The sequence below is a fragment of the Mustela lutreola genome, chromosome 7 (genome assembly GCF_030435805.1).
Source record: "Mustela lutreola isolate mMusLut2 chromosome 7, mMusLut2.pri, whole genome shotgun sequence".
Taxonomy (NCBI): Eukaryota; Metazoa; Chordata; class Mammalia; order Carnivora; family Mustelidae; genus Mustela; species Mustela lutreola.
This window is the reverse complement of record NC_081296.1, coordinates 75,916,741-75,932,838: the sequence shown is the minus strand read 5'-3', so window position 1 is coordinate 75,932,838 and position 16,098 is coordinate 75,916,741. Positions and strand designations below refer to the sequence as shown.

Genomic DNA, 16,098 nt, shown 5'->3' with positions numbered 1-16,098 from the left:
AGAGTGAGCTAAGGGTGACTACTATCTCCACTTCTATTTGGCATTTTACCGGAGATGCTAGCTAGTTCAAAGGATAAGAAATAAAAAACATAAAGTTCTGGGGCGCCTGGGTGGCTCAGTGGGTTAAGCCGCTGCCTTCGGCTCAGGTCATGATCTCAGGGTCCTGGGATCGAGTCCCGCATCGGGCTCTCTGCTCAGCAGGGAGCCTGCTTCCTTCTCTCTCTCTCTCTCTCTCTCTGCCTGCCTCTCAGTGTACTTGTAATTTCTCTCTGTCAAATAAATAAATGAAATCTTTAAAAAAAAAAAAAAATTCGGATAGGAAAAAAGAAGACTGATTTTTTTTTTTTTTTTTTTTTTTTTTTTTTGCTGATGACTTGAATGTTTGTAGAAAATCCAAAGCACCTATATAAAAATTAGACTTCGAGTTTTGAAAGGCCCCTGGATATAACAGTGTCAACATACGAATATGAGTTGTTTTTTTACCTGTAAATATCAATCATAAAATGAAATTTTAACAAGACTCCATTGATGAGAAACTGAAGTATTTGGAAGAAGTTCACTGACCGAAGGAGGAGCAGGGTGACAGGATTTAAGTCCTGCAGAATCACCACTGAGGTGACTTCATGAAACCCCTTTGTAAATAGACCACAAATACAAAATAGCTGTAAGACTCAGCACCTCTAGTTGCCAGGATCCCTTATACAGGCAGCAAAGAATGATCGTTCTTAATGTCTCTGGGCAGTCTGACATAAAGCATTTGGAGATAAATGGGATGACTGCTATAGAGAGACTCAGAACCTTGCTTTTCTGATGGCCCAGTAATATATCTTGGAGATAAATCCATACAAAAATGATACTTACTACATTCTTGTTTCTTTGAACTCTGTAGTTTGAGATAATTTCAGACGTAGAGAAGAACTGCAAGAATCACACAAAGAACTCCTATACCTTCACCCAGAATCACCCATTGCTGACATCAGGCTGTATTTGCTTCATCTTTATCACTTTATCCCCTTCTCTCCTTTCTTTATGTGCATCTATGTCTCTGTGTGTTTCCCTGAACCATTTCAGAGCATATATCAGGCCCTTTTAGCCCTAAATCCTTCAGTGTGTATTTCCTAAGAACAAAGACATTCTCTTTCATAAACAGGATACCATCTTATAAATTTCAGAAGATTTGGTGCGCCTGGGTGGCTCAGTCGGTTAAGCATTTGCCTTCGGCTCGGCTTATAATCTCAGGGTCCTGGGATCGAACCCCTCATCACGCTCCCTGCTCAGTGGGGAGTCTGCTTCTCTCTCTCCCTTTGCCCCCCTGACTAGTGTTTTCTCCCTCTCTCTCTCTCTCTCTCTCTCTGTCAAATAAATAAATAAGTAAATCTCTTAAACATTTTTCACAGGATTCAACACTGGTACAAAACTATTCCTATATAATCCTATTTAGATTTTATCCTTTTACAGCAATTTTTTTCCTGATCCAGGATCCTACTCTGCATTGGATACTATATGTAATTGTCCTGTTTCTCCAGTTTTTAAATTTTATTTATTTGTTTGTTTATTTCTTTTTGAGAGAGAGAGCAGGAGGGGAGAGGGAGAGAGAGAACCACAAGCAGCCTTCACACTAGCACGGAGCCCAATGCAGAACTCGATCTCACAACCCTGAGATCATGACCTCAACCAGATGCTCAGCCAGCCGAGCCACTCAGGTGCCCCTTCAGGTCTGAAGCCAAGAGCTGGACACTAACCAGCTGAACCACCCAGGCACCCCTATATCTAATACTTTTAAAGTTTTTAAGCATCTGAGTCATGGTCTCTCATGGCAACATGCTAGAATCTTGAGGGTGAATGGAAATTATTATGATGCGTAGGAAATCCAACTTAGAAGGTACCAGAGTACAGAGAGAAATCAGTCTGCAGCTCCTGCAAGGGGAGAGAAACACATACATTGTTGATTACAAACAAAAAGAGCCAAAGTAACAAGTTTGGAGAAATGAAGTTAAAAGGATTCGATGCAGCACCTGAGTAGAAGTGAAAGTTCACCGTGGTCTCACTAAAATGACTTCACGGCGGCCCCTCCCTGCAGATGACTTCGGCATCTACTATGTCCTGTGAGCCACTCTCTACTATAGCTTTCTCAAGACCTCGGGGGGTGTGGGGCAGCACAAAATGCCATGTCGAAGGAGTCAGGGGGTACATGCTGCATTTGGGAGGGTTCCCTCAGGTTTGACCCCATGGAGCTCCCCCAAGAGGAAGGGAAGATGCTCTTTGATATTTAGGCAATAGACACCCCTAACAAGGGACCGTGCAGGACCTCTGAAGACGTCAGAAAACAAACATGAAAATGACCATGTGGTAATAGCGGACACGTTTCAAACTGGCAGAATTGTAAATAAAGGTGCTGAGGTGAGGTAACAGTCTCATGGAGACCCAGTTTTAGATCCTGCACATGGGAAGAAAAGTCATAAAGGATGCCAGGCTGCCTTGAGCAATAGCTAAAGGACAAAAGGAAGCTGTGTGTGGACAGAGGAGCGCCCCCCCCCCCCCCCCGGAGCCTCTGGCGTTCTCTCTGCACAGGACTGGCCCCTGCAAAGAACTCTCTAACTCCATAGCTTCCTGTTGAGGACATCCTACATCAGTCACTTGGTCAAAATGGGTTTAGGTTTCTGTTTATTAACTATGTAATCTGCACCTTCTTCATAGATGTATTTATGCTCTTAGAATGTGCATATGCTCTCAATATGTATATATGCCATATATATGTATGTGTACACACACACACACACGCACACACACACACACTGTTAATGTACGATACATAAATCCAAGTAACTCGATAGGTAGGTAGGTGGATATTCCTTCTCTCCACATACCATCACACATAATATATATATTCTAGGCAAATGACTAAATTATTTAAATGTGGTATCTGCTCTGTAAAACAGGATTTTTTTTTTAAAGATTTTATTTATTTATTTGACAGAGAGAAATCACAAGTAGATCGAGAGGCAAGCAGAGAGAGAGAGAGAGGGAAGCAGGCTCCCTGCGGGACTCGATCCCAGGACGCTGAGATCATGACCTGAGCCGAAGGCAGCGGTTCAACCCACTGAGCCACCCAGGCGCCCCTGTAAAACAGGATTTAAAAACAAATATACACACCCCATAAAATTGTGGAAAGAATTAAATGGGAAAATGCAAAATCCATCCATAATAGCTCTTGTTATTATTAACTACTATCTATTGCTATTATTGTTACTACTAATAATAATTAAATTACTTGCCCAGAAAAAAAAATAAAAGAAATACTTTGGTATTGATTTATTTAAGATTTATTTATTTATTTTAGAGCGAGACAGAGCGTGTGGGTGAGCAGGGTCCCTGCTGAGTGCAGAGCCCCACAGGGGGCTCAATCTCACAACCCTGAGACAATGACCTGAATTGAAATCAAGATGACTGAGCCACCCAGGTGCCCCAATACTTTAGTATTTAGAGGGAAATTCTGCATTTTTAGCCAAGCAATTCTAGGTCTCTGAAAGGCCACTGTTTTCTGTCCTCTGGCTGTGGTTTCAGGAAGAGATTTTTACTTCTGCTGCTTCAGCCGCTGGCACTGTTCAGAGTTCCAGAATAAGTGATGGGATTTTAGACTCGGGTTCGACATTCTGTCCCTGGTCAGGAATGTCTTCAGCAGAAGTCTCGCTGAGAACTATAGGAGGCATGGGCTTGAGAGGTCCTTACGATCATGGGTACATATTTTGGTCCTTCAAGATGCTTTCCTTTTCTCCCACATGGCGCCCACACAGCGCAGAGTGCACAGATCATTATGATAACTGCCCTGTGAACGAGGCCGAGGAGAACCAGCCCCATTTCCAGGGAGTGACCGGCCTGCGGAACTTGGGCAACACGTGCTACATGAACACCATCTTACAGTGTCTTGGCAGCATTTCGCCGCTGGTGGAATACTTTCTCTCGGGAAAGTACATTACTGCTCTTCAAAAGTAAGACCATTTGTGTTCCCTGCCACCCAGCCCCCACTCCCTGCTCCCCCAAGGTGAAGTTAGAGAGGGAGACCTCTGAAACCCCTACTTAGGGCTAACCAAGAGCCCCAGAGGCCCCTGAAGACCATTGCTGGGGTGAGTAATGACGTGAGAAATTCAACTAAGAAAGGAATTCTTTTTTGGTCTGATGCCGCATGCTTGAGTTTTTAGGTGCCTTCCTGTCATTGAATCAGCTGGAAACATTTTCTGTCCCTCTTCCAAGGGAGTGCAGTGAGGTTGCCACCGCTTTTGCCTATGTGATGACAGACATGTGGCTTGGAGACTCAGAATGTGTCTCACCAGAAATATTTCGGTCAGCTCTTGGCAACCTCTACCCAGCATTTATGAAGAAGACACAGCAAGATGCTCAGGAATTCTTGATTTATGTCTTGAATGAACTTCATGAAGCCCTGAAAAAGGTATGTAGAATTAATGGCCTTTGAAATAAGAGGGACCCTTCAGCTCTGTCAGCAACTTTCGTTTTTCTGTTCTTTCATCTGTCCTGTCAACATGTCCTGCCCCCTCTCTGCCAAGCACAGGTCCTGGAGTACTGCAGGGCACATTCAAGTTGTATTTGAATTGGTCTGTGTTTACCAAATAATCATCCGAATCACCTGGGAAGAGTTTTACGACACACATCCTAAGCCCCTCACTCAGTGTTACTGAATTAGAATGTCTTGGGCTGTCCCTTGGGAAAGCTCACATGGTGTTTCAAGTAATCATCAGGTGTGGGAACCACCAATCTGTTCCCTTTGCAAATAACATCTGCACAGACTAGTTTTTTTTGAAGTGAAAATCTCATTTTTAAAAATATATTCTTCGTGAGATATACAGAGCTTTACAATATACAACATGCAATATAACATACAGAGCTTTACAATACATGTTCTTTAAGTACAAACCCAAGAAAATATGAAGCTGGGTATCAAAGGAGACACCCAAACTGCAAAGTTTCATCTTCATGCCAAACATTCCAAACTGGAGTTCTTCACCGATCAGCATGTATCACTATTTAATAAAACGTGAGCTGGCCAGTTACGAAGGGTTTTACTCTTCTTCGTAAGACTCATTGTCTTCAGCCTTGATCTGAGTCACATACCCTCCAAAGATAGGTCCTTGGTTTTATGCAGTGTCCTCGTGCTGATGTTAGCTTACCTCATACTTCCCATCCAGGAAATGCTTTGGCAAAAGATCACAAACGATAACCATTAATCTTTCTCATCTGCAATCCTCAGTTCCATTTTTCATTTTTACTGCTACTAAGATACTCACAGTAGCACTTTTTTCTTTTTTTTTTTTTTTTTAGCCAAAGGGTAGGGCGGTGGTCAGCAAAAACACGTAGGTCCTCATCTGCAGCCAATAAATAAATAGCATTCTCACTCCCAAGACCAGAGCTGGAATTAGGGGCATCAGAAGACCATCAGGTGGAAGACCTCGGCAGCAGAGCCTGATGAAAGCAGCAAGGGGGTGGGGGGGTGGGAACAGTGTGCATGGCTCAAAGCAGAGCTGGCTGTGGGCTAACGTGTCTTCCAAATGGACCTTCTAGTGAGGCCGTTCAGACACTGAGAAGTCAGGCTACGCTCCCGGGAATGGTACCCTTCAATGTGAGTGAAGTTCAAATCAGTCCGCAAGGCTAACTTGGGCTGCCTTAAGAATTTAAGATTTGCTCTTTTAAAAAAGTGTTTTCTAACAATAAAAGTAAAAGAGGGCCAATCTGAAGGGGCTGTCCTCCACTCCACTCCTCCACCAGTCTGCATGACCGAAAGCTAGCTCAGAACCCTACTCAGCCTCTTCCCAGGAAGAACTGCCTCTAGGAGCCTGCACCACGTTATCACAGGCTGGAGTCTTCTGCGGCTCAGCCATGTGTTTTCACAGGTTAGCATGTCATCATCCTCCGCTTCGCTGAAGGAGGAAAATGATTGAATTATCAGAAATCAAACCTAATAGATACCTTTATAAAAGGTTTTATGTATTTATTTGACAGGCACAGAAGAGAGGGAATACAAGCAGGGGGACTGGGAGAGGGAGAAGCAAGTTTCCTGCCGAGCAGGGAGCCCGATGCGGGGCTCAATCCCAGAACCCTGGGACCATGACCTGAGCTGAAGGTAGATGCTTAACGACTGAGCCAGCCAGGTGCCCCCATTATATACCTTTTTTTTTTTTTTTTTTAAGATTTTATTTATTTGCTTAACAGACAGAGATCACAAGTAGGCAGAGAGGCAGGCAGAGGGAGAGAGGAGGAAGCAGGCTCCCCAAGGAGCAGAGAGCCCGATGTGGGGCTCGATCCCAGGACCCTGGGATCATGACCTGAGCTGAAGGCAGAGGCATTAACCCACTGAGCCACCAAGGCACCCCAATATATACCTTTTTAAGAAAGCTTTATTTAGAGAGACAGCATTGTGGGGGGAGGGGCAGAGAGAGAATCTGAAGCCGACTGATTCAGACTCCCCGCTGAGTGTGGATTTTTTTTTTTTTTCCCCATGCAGAGCCCACTGTGGAACCCCACTGGGGCTCCACACAGGGCTGGATCTCACAACCCTGAGATCGTGACCTGAACTGAAAGCTGGAGTCGTAGGCTTACCCTACTGAGCCACCCAGGCGCCCCACCTAACATGTATCCTTAAGAGGATCTGACTCTATGTATCGTCTAAATCCAAAACTAACTGGTTTCTGGTAGCAATGTATCATCCTGATAGAAAAAAATGTCAAGTCATTCCATCAAAAGATTTTTTTGATAACCAAGAGTTGATCCGGGGCTAATTTGTTCCTTGATTCAGTACCATCGGAGAAGATCATCCGAGAAAGGGTCTATTCCAAGGTGCTGCAGGAAGGTTATTACCAGTGAGTCCTCCATCATCACACAGCTGTTTGAAGGGCAGCTCAACTACAGCTTCATGTGTTTGAAGTGTGAGAGCTGCACCTTCAAGAATGAAGTCTTCACCGTCCTCTCTCTCCCCATTCCATCTGAATACGAGTGCTCTCTTCAGGTAGGGAGTGATTCTTGCTCCTGGATGCTCCCTCTCAGGGCTGTTCCCCACACTGTGTTATGAGGATGCTGCTTTGTCACTTAAAGCAAATTGGAAGCCCATGAGGACAACATTTATAGCCGAAAGTGACTGTGAATTTGGTTGTAATCCTTTTTTTTCGCAAGTTTTTAAAATTAACATGTATTATTTGCCCTGGGGGTACAGGTCTGTGATTCGTCAGTCTTACACAATACACAGTGCTCACCACAACACATACCCTCCCCAATGTCCGTCACCCAGCCACCCCATCCCGCCCAGGCCCCTTCCCCTCTAGCAACCCTCAGTTTGTTTCCTGAGATTAAGAGTCTCTTATGGTTCGTCTCCCTCTCTGGTTTCATCTTGTTTCATTTTTCCCTCCCTTCCCCCACGATCCTCTGTTTTGTTTCTCAAATTCCTCCTATCAGTGAGATTATATGACAATTGTCTTTCTCTAACTGACTTAGCAATAACACCCTCTAGTTCCACCCACATTATTGCAAATATCTTGATTTCATATTTTGATGGCTGAATATAATTCCATTGTGTGTGTATATGTGTGTGTGTGTATTTATCACATCATCTTTATCCATTCATCTGTTGATGGACATCTAGGTTCTTTCCATAGTTTGGCTATTGTGGACATTGCTGCTATCAACATGTGGGAGCACATGACCCTTCGGATCACTACATTTGTATCTTTGGGGTAAATACCCAGTAAATTTGTATCTTTGCTGGGTCCTAGGGTAGCTGTATTTTCAACTTTTTTTTTTTTTTTTTTTAGATTTTATTTATTTATTTGACAGAGAGAAATCACAAGTAGATGGAGAGGCAGGCAGAGAGAGAGAGGGAGGAGGAAGCAGGCTCCCCGCTGAGCAGAGAGCCCAATGCGGGACTCGATCCCAGGACCCTGAGATCATGACCTGAGCCGAAGGGAGCGGCTTAACCCACTGAGCCACCCAGGAGTCCTGTATTTTCAACTTTTTGAGGAACCTCCATATTGTTTTCCAGAGTGGCTGCACCAGCTTGCATTCCCAGAATTCGGTGGTATTTCTAAATGTACTCATTAAAACAGCCTCACTGTAAAAGTGAAATGACAGGTGGGCTTTATTCAGTCTACTGAGATGGCTTGGTGCATATAGGGAATTTACCTCTTGAATTTTATTCACCGTCATACCTAAGATTAATCTGTAAATCGGAGTGGTTGTGGAAGGCAGAGAGCAGTAAGTTTCCCTGCAGAATAATACCCATTTGATTCTTCTACCTCAATTATGAAAGCACATCTGCGAAAAGTTTTCACATACCAGAATTGGAGAACAGAATCCTACTACTTATTTAGAAGTGGGCGTTGTTCTCAGAATAAATTGTTAAAGATGACTGGAAACAAATTCCCAAGAGACTAACATGTATACTGAACACATGATCTGTGCTCATCGTCCTTGTGAGGTTAGTGGCTGGCAGAGCTGGGGGTCTGGCTACACTCAGGGTGGCTCCCGTGCGCACAGGATCAAATTCTGTCCGTTCCACTGTCTTTATTACGGGCCACCCCCCAAAACACTGCATATGGTCATTTTTCAGTCTCTGGATCGCTTCTGTGATGAGACGCATAACATAAAACAGCTGCCTGACTTGGTTAGTGGAAACTGCACCGTCAATATTATTCTGAAATAAACCAGAAAGATTATAATGCTGACCCAGAGATTGGAAGTGAGATGGGCACTTGGATCCATTTCAGTAACTGAGGGAGAAAGAAGCCCCTCCTTCATCAGGTAGACTTTACAGCTGTGCAGGCTGCCGCTTGTGACGCTGGGACCTCCTGGGTATGTTGACTTTGAGGAAAGCGCTGAGGATCACTTTTCCACAGCTGTTGCAAAGTTGTAAACAGAGAACCCTAGCTGTCCTTGATCCAATGTAGTCACCAAATTTGTTTTTCCTCCACAGGACTGTCTCCAGTGTTTTTTTCAGCAAGACACACTGGCCTGGAATAACCAAATTCACTGTTCCTTCTGTGAAACCAAGCAAGAAACAGCTGTAAGAGCCAGTATCTCCAAGGCACCAAAAATAATTATCTTTCACTTAAAAAGGTATGGATTTTGGCATTTTGTGAGATTTTTTTAAGCCTTTATCAAAATATCACATATCATGCAGTTCACCCATTTAAAGTGTATAATTCAGGGGTGCCTGGGTGGTTCAGCCGGTTAAGTGTCCGACTGTTGGTTTTGGCTCAGGCTGTGATCTCAGGATCATGAGATCGAGCCCTGTGTTAGGCTCTGAGTGCTTGAGATGCTCTCTCCCTCTGCCCCTATAGCTTGTTCATGCTCTCTCTCTCTCAAATAAACAAAAATAAAAAGTGTATAATTCAGTGGCATTCAGTTTATTACACTAATTTTTAAAAATCTGTGATAAAATGTATGTAACATAAAATCTGCCATTTTAACTTTTTTTATTGAACTCGAACAGTGTTATATTAGTTTCAGGTGTACAATAGTGATTCAGCAATTCTATACTTTACTCAGTGCCCAGCACGATAAGTGTGCTCCTAATCCCCCTCACCTGTTTCACCAATCCCCCTCCCCTTCCCCTCCTCTGGTAACCATTAGTTTTGTATTTGAATCTGTTTTTGTGGGTGTATGTGTTCGTCCTTTGTTCATTTGTTTTGTATCTTAAATTCCACACAGGGTATTTGTCTTTCTCTGACTGATTTTACTCAGATTTACACCCTTTAGATCCATCGTGTTGCAAATGACAAAATTTCATTCTTTTTTATGGTTGGGTAATATTCCACTGTATATATACACCACATTGTCTTTAGTCGTTCATCTATTCATAGACACTTACACTGCTTCCATATCTTGGCTACTGTAAATAATGCTGCAATAAATATAGGGGTACGTATATCTTTTCGAATTAGTGTTTTTGTTTTCTTTGAGTAAATACCCAGTAGTGGAATTACTGGTTCATATGGTAATTCTATTTTTAATTTTTGGGGGAAACTTCATACAGTTTTCCCCAGTGACTGCTCTAGTTTGCATTCCCACCAATGGTGCATGAGGGTTTTTCTCCACATCTTCACCAATACTTGTTATTTCTTATCTTTTTAAATTTTAACCATTCTGACAGGTGGGAGGTGATACCTTACTGTGGTTTTGATTTGCATTTCCTTGATGAGTGATGCTGAGCATCTTTTCATGTGCCTGTTGGCCATCTGGATGTCTTCTTTGGAGAAATGTTTATTCAGATCCTCTGCCCTTTTCAAATTGGGTTTTGTTTTGTTTTGTTTCTTTTTAAGTAAACTGTACCCTGAGACCAAGAGTCCCACGCTTTACTGACTGAGCCAGCCAGGGCCCTGGGATTATTTGTTTTTTTGGATGAGTTGTGTAAGTTCTTTTTTGGTAGTAAGAAGTCTAACGTGGGTCTCACAAGGCTAAACTCAAAGTGTCTGTAGGGCTGCATTCCTTTCTAGAGGTTCTAGAGAACAATCTGATGCCTTCCCTTTCCAGCCAGAGGCTGCCCAAGTTCTTTGTGTTGTGACCCTTTCCTGCCATTTTCAAGCCTGCAGCCATTTTAAGTGTATAATTCATTGGCATTCATCACATTCACAATATTGTGCAAAAATTACCCCTGCTTCCAAAACTTTTTCATTTTTGTAGCAAGAATCCATCTGGGGGGATGTTCTGTATTTGTCACCACATTATATCAGGAGGCACATTGTAAAAGTTTGTCTCACTATTGGTGATGTTAAGTTTGACCCTGAGTTAAGGTAGTGACTCTAAGATCCCATCATTCAGAAAAGTCTAGTTTCCCCTCTGTAATCAGTGTGACTCTGGACTCTCGGATATTTTTAAACTTAATGGGCTTAATATCCAATACTATCATCATTCTTAATGTTTAAGTTGTTCAAAACTGGCCTGTGGGAGCTCCTTCAAGTCTGTTCCTCTGAGCCCATCAGTTAGTATATGTTTATTAAAGTATAATTGCAAGTATAAAATGTATCCTTCTTAGGCATACAGTTCTGTGAACTGTAACAAATCCATGCAGTCCTGTAACTATCAGAGCCAACATACAGACTATGTCCATCACCCCAAAAAGTTTCTCATGTTTTTTCATAATCCACCCTTTCTCCCACCGTCAGCCCCTGGAAAAGTCTGATCTGTTTCCATCTCTATAGTTTTACCTTTTCCAGAATGCCCTATGTTATACCATATGTTTGTGTGGTTTACTTCTCTCTCTCTCTCTCTTTTTTTGATTTAAACTTCTTTCACTTACCATAGTGTTTCTGAGATTAATTCATTAATGGCAGAAGTTAGTGGTTCTTTCTTTTTATTGCTGTGTAGAATTCCCTTTTGTGAATGTACCACACTTCTTTTTTTTTTTTTTTTTTTTTTAATTCAGTAGTCTTCACGCCCAGTGTGGGGCTTGAACTCATGACCCTGACATCAGGAGTCACATGCTGTACCAACTAAGCCAGCCAGGCACCCCTTATATCATAATTGTTTATCCGTTCATCAGTTGATGAACATTTGGGTTGATTCCAACTTGTGGATGGTATGAACACAGCTGCGGTAAATGTTAGCATATAGGTTTTTATGTGGGTATAAGTCTTCATTTCTTTTACTGTGATGCATAGGCATGGGATTGCTGGGTCAGATGGTATTCCCTTAGTTTTTGCAAACAAGTTTTCTTGCTTTTTGGCATGAGACTGTCTCAGGTTCACACACTAATTTCCCTGCACTAGACCTAAATCAGCCATTCAGTCATTTTTCCAAAAGAAACTTTGTTTACTTACTTCCCTACTTATTTACTTATTTAGAGGGGGGAGGGGCAGAGGGAAAGAGAGAGAGACAGCGAGTGAGCATTTAGGTAGGTTCCATGTCCAGCTCAGGGTGCAGTGTGGGGCTCCACCCCCCAACCCTGAGATCATGAGCTGTGCCAACCCTGAGTTGGATGCTTAGCTGACTGAGCCACCCAAGTGCCACCGAAATTTATTTTTTAAAAAGCTCTAGGGAGTCTACTATGAGTTCATATTTGGGAGCTGTTGATCTATATAGCAAATGGAGAATGTGACAAGATTTTCAGAAAATTTTATCTTATTAAAGATATATTGAAACCTCAGAGCTGGGAAACAGGACACTGCTGAGATAACAACGTGTTAAAAACTGAGTCAGTCAATGTGATTCCTACTCCCTGATGCCAAGCCTGGCTTTGTCCCTGTCTTCTTTTGTGCTGGACTCTGCACCGTCTCACCCCTGGACTCACAGCCCAGGCACAGTTTCATTTCAGGTGACACTGTGGAGTTGCCCATTATTAATACACATAGAAAAGAAAGAAATGTATGTACAGGTCTGTGCCAAATTAGCTTTCCAAGAAATTCCTTCTAACTGTAGTTGGAATTTACCAAGGTATGTAGACTTCATTTACAAATGATTTACAAACTTACTTTATATTTTGCACATTTATTCTCTCTCCAGATTTGACATTCTGGGCACAATGAAAAGGAAACTGAGAACAGACATTCATTACCCACTCACTAACTTGGACCTTACCCCTTACATTTGTCCAGTTTTTCGGAAACACCCGAAATATAACCTCTGTGCAGTGGTGGTAAGTAAAATACTATTTAAAACAGCATAAATTTAAAGAAAACTGAAGCATTATCTACTTGAACATCCACTCTCACCTTTCCCTTGCTTCTCCTATATTCTCTTTTTCAAAGCAAAATATATAGCCTGGAACTTTCTGTGTTGACTTCAAACAGTAGAATAACGAAAGAATAAAATGTTCTGTCCACAGCTTTGTTACTTTCCCTCCACTCACTGGCTATTTCAGATCGGAGGCATTTGCAAGTTGGGCTGTGGGGGCAGCAGAAGTTAGTATGGATAGCTTTATGTTGAATATTCGTGAGCCATTCTATGGCTAAAGTCCCCTGACACTCCACGCAGAATAGTCCCAGAGTCACTGCCTGTGTGCTTCCAGTCCTAAGGAAACTCTGGCTGGGTTGGGGAGGGGGTCCCCTTTGGCTCTAAGTCAACCATCACTATTGAGGATTCCCTGAAGGAAAGAAAACATGGAGTATAATTCAGACCAAATCACCCAAGAACTTCCCACAACATCAAACAGCCCCAGGCACCAAGCCATTCTCCAGGTTTCTGTTCGGGATCACAGTGTTAAGAGTCTTTAGAACCTGGAGGTCCAGTGTGGTGCACAGCAGATGGTGCACAGAATGTTAGTCCTGCTCTTTAACCTCTTTCACATCTCAGAACCATAACTTCAACCTTTAAAAAATAATCCTTTTTTTTTTTTCTTTTTATTTCAAGCCTTGACATTCCCCCTCTTTCTCATTTATCCTGACCTCATAGGAGCTTTTCCTTCTCTCATTTCCCTCCTGGAGATCTAAAGTGATGTCCTCTTCTCTGTCATATCAAATATAGACTCTACTGTGGATTCCAAAAGGAGCTGCCCCCTTGTATTTCACTGTTTACATTTCTCATTACATGTTTCTTCTTTAAGAAAATCCAAGAGACAGAAAGTTGAATTTGTCAAAAAAAAAAATGTAATTATCTACATCATGAGAAGATAGACATTTGTAAAAAGAGTCACCCCAAGCCTCCTATAAATTTGTGATCTTTCTAGTGTTTAAATCATTATTAACTGAGGGGCCAAAAATTGGTTTCCAAAGAGAAATAGATTTAGAATTTAGAATCAACTGCCAGATGATGATGGAAAATCAGCTGATAATCTTATTGGGGTCCCTTGTACACAACAAGCTGTTTTCTCATGCTGTTTTTAAGATTCTCTCCTTATCTTTCACTTTTGACCTTTAATTTAATTTAATAATTTAATTTTTTTTGAGGTGGGGAGGAACAGAGGGAGAGAGGGAGTAAGAGACTTTTTAAAAAAACTTATTTATTTGACAGAGAGATCACAAGTAGGCCGAGAGGCAGGCAGAGAGAGGGGGAAGCAGGCTCCCTGCTGAGCAGACAGCCCAAAGTGGGGCTAAAACCCAGGACCCTGAGATCATGACCTGAGCCGAACGCAGAACCTTAACCCACTGAGCCACCCAGGTGCCCAGGAATAAGAGAATCTTAAGCAGGCTCAATGTCCAGCACCAATATAGTACAGACTCAACGTGGGGCTCAGGACACTGAGATCATGACCTGAGCTGAAATCAAGAGTAGGACTTTTGACCAACTGAGCCATCCAGGTGTCCCCACTTTTGACATTTTAATTATAATGTGTGTTGGTATGGGTCTCTTTGGAAATCTCTGGACCTGGATTATCTGTTTCTTTCCCTAAGTTAGAAAATTTTTCAGTCATTATTTCTTCAAATAAGTTTTCTTCCCCTTCCTCTCCCTCTTCCTTCTGGAACCCCCATCATGCGAATGTTAGTCTGTTCAGTGTTATGCCGTAAGTCCCTTAGCTCTCTTCATTTTAAAATTTCATTTATTTTTGTTGTTGTTGCTCTGACTGGGTGAATTCCACTGCCCTGTCTAAGTTAACTGACCCTTTTTTTCTGCCTCAGCTAGTCGCTGCTGAACCCCTCCTGTATTTTTCAGTTCAGTTACGGTGTTCTTCACCTCTATGACTTCTGTTTGCTACTTTCTTCTATTTTCTGTCTGTCGAAGTTCTCACTGTATTCATTCATTCAGTTCCTGAGTTTGGTGAGCATTTTTATGACCGATACTTTAAACTCTTAATAAGGTAAATTACTTACCCCTGTTTCATTAAGGTCTTTTTTGGGGTTATCTTGTTCTTCTAAGACATATTTCTCTTTTATTTTGCTTAATTTCCTGTGTTGGTTTCTGTACAACAGAAGCAACGGCCACCTCATGTAGCCTTGAAGAAATGGCTGTATACAGTGCAGGAAACTTACTGTTCAACCATGCCCTAGCTTTTGTGTTTCAACTATTTGTGATTATCCAAGCTGCCTATTTGATTTTTGATGGTTCCCAGTAGTTGACAGTGTTAAATGTCCCAAAGGGGAGGATCTTGGTCAGCAGCTAGATTTAGGCATACTGGAAGCCAGACCCTCGGACAGCAGCTTTTAAAGTATGACCGTACATACCTACAGTTCTGTGGGACCACATGCATAAAGGCTTGCTGGCCACCAGAGGCTGGACAATCTGGAGGTGTTCCAACAGTTGGGGAAATCAGGGCCCCAGATGAATGTAGAAGCTCCCTCCTGAGAGACAGCAGTAAGTTGTAGCAAGGCAGAGGAGAACACAAAGATGGCATCTACCAGCCCAGGGCCTGGACGGCACCTCTGCTGGACCCTAGTTGTGTGCCAAACCTAAAGTCTTCTCCTCAGGCTTCATGAAGCCCCAGGAGAAGCAAATAGGCCTCTTTCACAGAAAGACTGGGCGTGTATCTCATTCTGCCATCTGTCTGTCCAGTGCCCTGGGGGTGATAGCCAGCCAGGAACTGTCTCTGATGGTTATAATCCTGTAGGACCCAGGAACACAAGCCGTCGTGCCCACCAGAGCCAGGCAGTTATAGAGAATCCCTTGGTTGGCATTCACAAAAACCAGGGCACCAGACACGGGTTAAAGCTTCACTCTGGGAATCATCAGCACTCTGGAGCATGGAGCGGGGAGGGAAGGGAGGGGGTCTTGAAGATGGCTCCCGCTGGCCAGCAGGACTCTCCATGTGTGCTGCATTAGATGCCTGCCTTTCAGGCCAGGGCTTTAAAATTAGCAAATGAGCCGCATTCACATAATGCCGCAATTGGCTGCCTCTTGCACCCTGGGACAAGCGAGTCTGAACCCTTTAAGAGCCGCGATAGCTCGCTATAGCCTTGTGGGTCTCATGGATGCAAACGGTGCTGGGTTTTGGTGTGTTCCTGGGAGGAGGTGAGCCCAGGATTCTACCGTCGCTGTCTTGGGTGAGTATCCCTTTTTTCTTGTTTTTTTTTTTAAAGGGAATAATCAAGAATAATGCTTGCCGTGTTTTAGTAGCTGTACTTTGTCAGGTAATTGATATTCCCTTCTATTTTGATTTTGCTAACACTTTTTGTGCCTGTTTGTAAAGGGGGTGATTTTATTAAATCTGTGTCTCTACAACAACTGAGAAAT

At 42.8% G+C, this 16,098-nt stretch overlaps 1 protein-coding gene across 2 annotated transcripts in view; it reads left to right on the top strand.

Moving 5' to 3' along the window:
* The first annotated feature begins 1,863 nt into the window (after window positions 1-1,863).
* USP50 (ubiquitin specific peptidase 50) overlaps window positions 1,864-16,098 on the top strand; it is a 35,248-nt gene continuing 21,013 nt past the window's right edge. The window contains exons 1-6 of one of the 2 annotated variants that reach the window (XM_059181531.1): window positions 1,864-2,105; window positions 3,800-3,989; window positions 4,252-4,447; window positions 6,806-7,015; window positions 8,972-9,114; window positions 12,499-12,631. In XM_059181531.1, coding sequence (XP_059037514.1) covers window positions 3,904-3,989; window positions 4,252-4,447; window positions 6,806-7,015; window positions 8,972-9,114; window positions 12,499-12,631 — 768 coding nt within the window. In that variant the 5' untranslated portion in view covers window positions 1,864-2,105; window positions 3,800-3,903. Of the gene's footprint in view, window positions 2,106-3,794; window positions 3,990-4,251; window positions 4,448-6,805; window positions 7,016-8,971; window positions 9,115-12,498; window positions 12,632-16,098 lie in introns of both variants that reach the window. The other variant, XM_059181530.1, reaches the window with a different exon arrangement.